The sequence below is a fragment of the Cnephaeus nilssonii genome (assembly GCF_951640355.1).
Source record: "Cnephaeus nilssonii genome assembly, chromosome: 6".
Taxonomy (NCBI): Eukaryota; Metazoa; Chordata; class Mammalia; order Chiroptera; family Vespertilionidae; genus Cnephaeus; species Cnephaeus nilssonii.
The window spans coordinates 102,095,867-102,101,001 of NC_137077.1; the positions used below are offsets into that span (position 1 = coordinate 102,095,867).

At 42.3% G+C, this 5,135-nt stretch overlaps 1 protein-coding gene across 1 annotated transcript; it reads right to left on the reverse strand.

The window, feature by feature from the left end:
• Positions 1-430: 430 nt before the first annotated feature.
• On the reverse strand, positions 431-1,216 carry GJB6 (gap junction protein beta 6; the record flags this gene model as incomplete). The annotated part of the gene is made up of 1 exon (XM_079775465.1): positions 431-1,216. The coding sequence occupies one exon, from the start codon at positions 1,214-1,216 to the stop codon at positions 431-433; it is 786 nt and encodes a 261-aa protein (XP_079631591.1).
• Positions 1,217-5,135: the final 3,919 nt, after the last annotated feature.

Here is a 5,135-nt window from a genome sequence, read left to right on the forward strand (position 1 = left end):
TAACATCGTATGTTTTTCCAGGTAAAGAAGACTAGTCATTATAAAAATATATAAATTCAAAGTCAGTACTAAAACACTTAATCCTATAAAAATATCTTTTACTAATAAAATTATCCATTTCTAGATTAACATTATCAACAAAAGTGACAGTCTTAAAGTTTGAGGAAATACCCACTATGTCAGATGGTCCACTTAAAACAGACACGTGAAAGAAGCTTCAAGGCATGGTTGTCAACCTGTCTTAGTTTTTAGAGATGGACCACATATGTGATCATGTTGCATATTAATGGCACAGTTCTTCTCTAAAACATTAACTCAGGGACCTATGTATTATAAGAGCCATTTATAAACAGTCTCTAGCCTAGAGAGAGGGTCCTTAGGAGAAGACACCAGTTTTCTTAGGAGCTGGCTACATAGCACTTAGAAATGTCTAACTTGGAAAACCAGTGGTTGCATTTTGACCACTATCTGAAATCAGCTCATTCATTTCATTTTGCTTACTCTCCTTTAGGGCATGACTGGGGTGGTTTCTTTGCGTCTGGACTCTTTTTGATCTCCTGAAACACACTTTCAGCAGCAGGTAGCACAGCTCAGCCACATTGAGTAGCATGCAAATCACCGAGGCAGAGATCATAAAAATCGTGAACACGGTTTTCTCCGTAGGTCTAGAGATGAAGCAGTCAACAAGGTTGGGGCAAGGATCAATCCCACACTTCAGCACCCAGGGCAGGTGGTACCCATTGTATAGGAAGTAAAACACATACATAAAGGAAGCTTCGAAGATGATTCGGAAAAATATGCTGCTGGTGTACGTCCACCACAGGGCTCCCTCGATCCGAACCTTCTGCTTTTTAATGTCTTCCAAGTCTTTGAATTCATTTCTCTTCTCTCCTCGTCTGAATTTGCGGGCGGCCTCCTGCCGGTAGTAGGCAACGTGCATCGCCACAAGTAGGGCAGGGGTGGAGACGAAGATGAGCTGCAGGGCCCAGAGCCGGATGTGGGACACTGGGAAAAAGTGATCATAGCACACATTTTTGCATCCTGGTTGCAGAGTGTTGCAGACAAAGTCTTCCTGTTCATCACCCCACACTTCCTGAGCAGCCACCACGAGGATCATGACACGAAAGATGAAGATGACAGTGATCCACACCTTCCCGATGCTGGTGGAGTGTTTGTTCACACCCCCGATGAAAGTGTGCAGGGTACCCCAATCCATTGTATTGGTTTATTCCTAAACAGACAAAGGGAAATTAACAGAAAGTTCCTTTGAAGGTATACAATAGTAGTTATATTACAGACTGAAGCAATTTTTGCTTAAAGTATGTTGTGATAGTTATAACTTCAACTCCTAAACTGCTGGTAGGAGGTGTTCTGGGGAGGAATGCCCAGCCTAAAGACATTCAAAGGTTTTTATTTTTATTTTTTTAATTTTTTACCAGAGATAACTTTTGAGGGGATTTAATATCATCTTCATTCAACTGACTTCAGATTATATAATAGGTCCCTGTTTAACATGAATACAGGAACTCAGGTAATTCAAATTCCTTCCCCAGTTCCCATGAAATCACTGTGTTTCTAATTGCCCAGAGAGCACCGAGGGTCCATAGAAGGTTTTAGCGATTAAATGGTTTATCCAAGAACAAATATTATTCATTGGAATGAAATAATCTGGTTTACCCTACAGACAAAGAAGAGAAAGTAAGAAAATAAACACTGATTTACTTACACAATATATTTATATTCATTTCTATCCTGAATATCATTATGCCATCATCGTGGGCTCTTAGAAAACCTAATGCCGTACCTATGGAAATACCCTCTTTTAAAAGAGAACCATAACTTTCATAAAAGGTGCTCACTTGTTCCTCCTTCTACTAACCAGGCTGAGGATGGCCTTCCCTTCCCAGCAGGGACCACCACACCAACAGCTGTGGTGAAGGACTCAGGCCACTGCAACAACGAGCCTCACTCCTTCGCTCCCCGATTTAATGTCCCGGGGGAAAAGGACTTCTCGCAGAAACTTTTGATATAATTCAAGCAGATGTCTTCCACGTTACCACACAAGACTAAAAAGTTGGTCAGCAACCTCCTTGAAAAGAAAGTGATGAATAATGAACACTTCGAGAGTCTTCTGAAAGTGAAAGGCTCTCTCCTCAGAAAAACCCACCCATACAACTTTTCACACCCTTTAGGGGAGGAGGGAGTCATCAAAGTCCTTCTGTCAATCCATCTGAGACTTTCTTGAACTGCAGTCAGGATTCTTCCCTGGCTAACTCCCCCACCTGCCATGAGTTTGCTGACAGTCACCATGATGATGACAGTGGCACAGACATAGTGTGTGTTAGTGTCAAAATGATGTTTACAGACACCTCTCATGTCATTAGCAAGTTAACTGTCTTTCCATAGTTCATTTAATAACCACACCCTGACATTTTATTTAAGGAATATTTTATCCCTCAGAAGGAATATCCTTATAAGCAGGATATTCATGCCATATAACAAGGCTTCCTAGAAGAAACTCAAGGTTAGGCTAGAAGAGGAGATTAACATGCCCACTCTATGGGAGCCCACACCTGAAGTGTTGTGTTTGTTCATATCACATTAAGAAAGACACTGGCAGGGGGGCTCCCAAGATGGCGGTGTGCATGGTGGTGGTAGCCGAGGAGTGTCCCCATGGAGAATGATCTGAAGTTCTACATGATACACACATCCCTGGATGTGGTGGATGAGAAGATCTCTGCAATGGGGAAGGCCCTGGTGGACCAAAGGGAGCTGTACTTGGGCCTGCTGTACCCCACAGAGGACTACAAGGTATATGGCTACATGACCAAGTCCAAGGTGAAGTTTGTTATGGTGGTGGATGCTTCCAACATAGCGTTTTTTGACAATGAGATTCGCAGTATGTTCCAGAAGTTGCTTGTTGATTGAAGAGAAGTGTTTTGTACATAAAAGAGAAAAAGAAAAGAAAGACACTGGCAGGCTGATGACCTGCTGGAGTGTGGCCAGGTGGCAGAGCCTGGAAAAACTCTCTTAGGAGGGGACCTGAGGGAGCTGGAGCAGTTTAGCTGGAAGTCAGCTCTCAGTCACAAGGCAACAGGAGGATCTAGGACTAAAATTGAATCCAAGAGAGAATGAACAGAAAGCCAGGATTTTTTTCTTTTTCAATTACAGTTGACATTCAATATTATTTCATATTAGTTTCAGGTGGATAGCATAGTGGTTAAACATTTATATAAGTTAAAAAGTGATCCTCTCAGTAAGTCTAGTACCCATCTGGCATTATACATTACTTATTACAGTATTATTGACTATATTCCTTATGCTGTACATTACATCCTTATGACATTTATTTTATAACTGGACGTTTATTACCTCTAAATCCCCTTCACCTATTTCAGTTGCCCCCTCAACCACTCCCCGCTCTGGCAACCATCAGTCTGATCTCTGTATCTATGAATCTATTTCCGTCTTGTTTGTTCATTTATTTTGTTCTTTAGATTCCATATATAAATGAAATCATATGAATTTGTCTTTCTCTGTCTGACTTCACTTAACATAAATATCCTCTAGGTCCATCCATGTTGCTGCAAATGGTAAGATTTCATTTTTTTATGGCTGAGAAAAAATGAAATATCCTATCTAATAAAAGAGTAATATGAAAATTGACTGTCACTCCAACACACAAGATGGCCGCCCCCATGTGGTCAAAGATGGCTGCCCCCATGTGGACACAAGATGGCCCCACAAGACGGCTGGCAGTTGTGGGTGATCAGGCCAGCAGGGGAGGGCAGTTGGGGGCAACCAGGCCTATAGGAGAGGGCAGTTAGGGGCGACCAGGCTGGCAGTGGAGGGCAGTTAGGGGCAACTAGGCCGGCAGGAGAGGGAACAACCAGGCCTGCAGGGGAGGGCAGTTGTGGGAGACCAGGCCTTCAGGGGAGGGCAATTAGGGGCGACCAGGCCGGCAGGGGAGGGCAGTTAGGGGCAATCGGGCGGGTAGGGAAGCAGTTAGGCATCGATCAGGCTGGCAGGGGAGTGGTTAGGGGGTGATCAAGCTGGCAGGCAGAAGCGGTTAGGGGCAATCAGGCAGGCAGGCAGGTGAGTGGTTGGGAGCCAGCAGTCCTAGATTGTGAGAGGGATGTCTGACTGCCCGTTTAGGCCCAATCCCAGTGGGCAGTTGGACATCCCTCGAGGGGTCTCAGATTGTAGAGGGTGCAGGCTGGGCTGAGGGACACCCGTGCACAAATTTTGTGCACCAGGCCTCTAATATATATATATATATATATATATATATATATATATATATATATATATCCAAAAATAAAAAAAGTATTTATCTGAAGAAATCCAATTTGAAAATATATATGCCCTCCTATGTTCATTGCAGCATTATTTACAATAGCCAAGAGACAGGATTTTTTTTTTTTTTAAAAGAAAAATGAAATAGGTTCAACTCTTTAGACACAAACTCTTTGAAGCTGTGGCTTCTTGTCCTTAAAACATTCAATCAGAGGCTGTGTAAGCATGGCCGGGATAATGCAGAGGGCTCACTCAGAAGGGGTGATCTCAGGTTCTACAATTAAACCCTGCCTTCACATACCACTTATCTCATGGCCTAAGAGATGGTCAATGCCCACATTAAATTAACTTTTGATTTAAAAGACTAATTTTAGACAATATGAATTGTACAATTAATTTTTAGTCTCCAATGAAAGTCATTATAATACATTTTCCTAGTTCTTGCTGTTCTATTCTGGAAGTCTTTCAGGGTGTGATGGGTGGTGGGGAAGTGAAGAAACATATAACTTGACGTTTCAATATATTTTACAGCAGATGTTCCCCTAAGAGGTCAGTCCTGTTTGTTTATAAAATGAAATGTTCTCTAATTAACTAGGAAACATTTCCCCCTGAGGTTTGGTTAGCTAAGTACCCAATCAGCAAATCTTTGATTTACCAAAGAGTAGTTCACATTTTCTCAAGACCTCCAAAGTGCACAGAATTTAAACTCCCCTGCAGTTATAAAAAAGAACAGGCTATTTGTGTCTGAGTTCTCTATTATCTGCCTGAACAATGGCACACCTTGTGTCACCTATTACCTGCCCTACTAGGAAGCAAACCAATCAAGCTGAATGAATGAA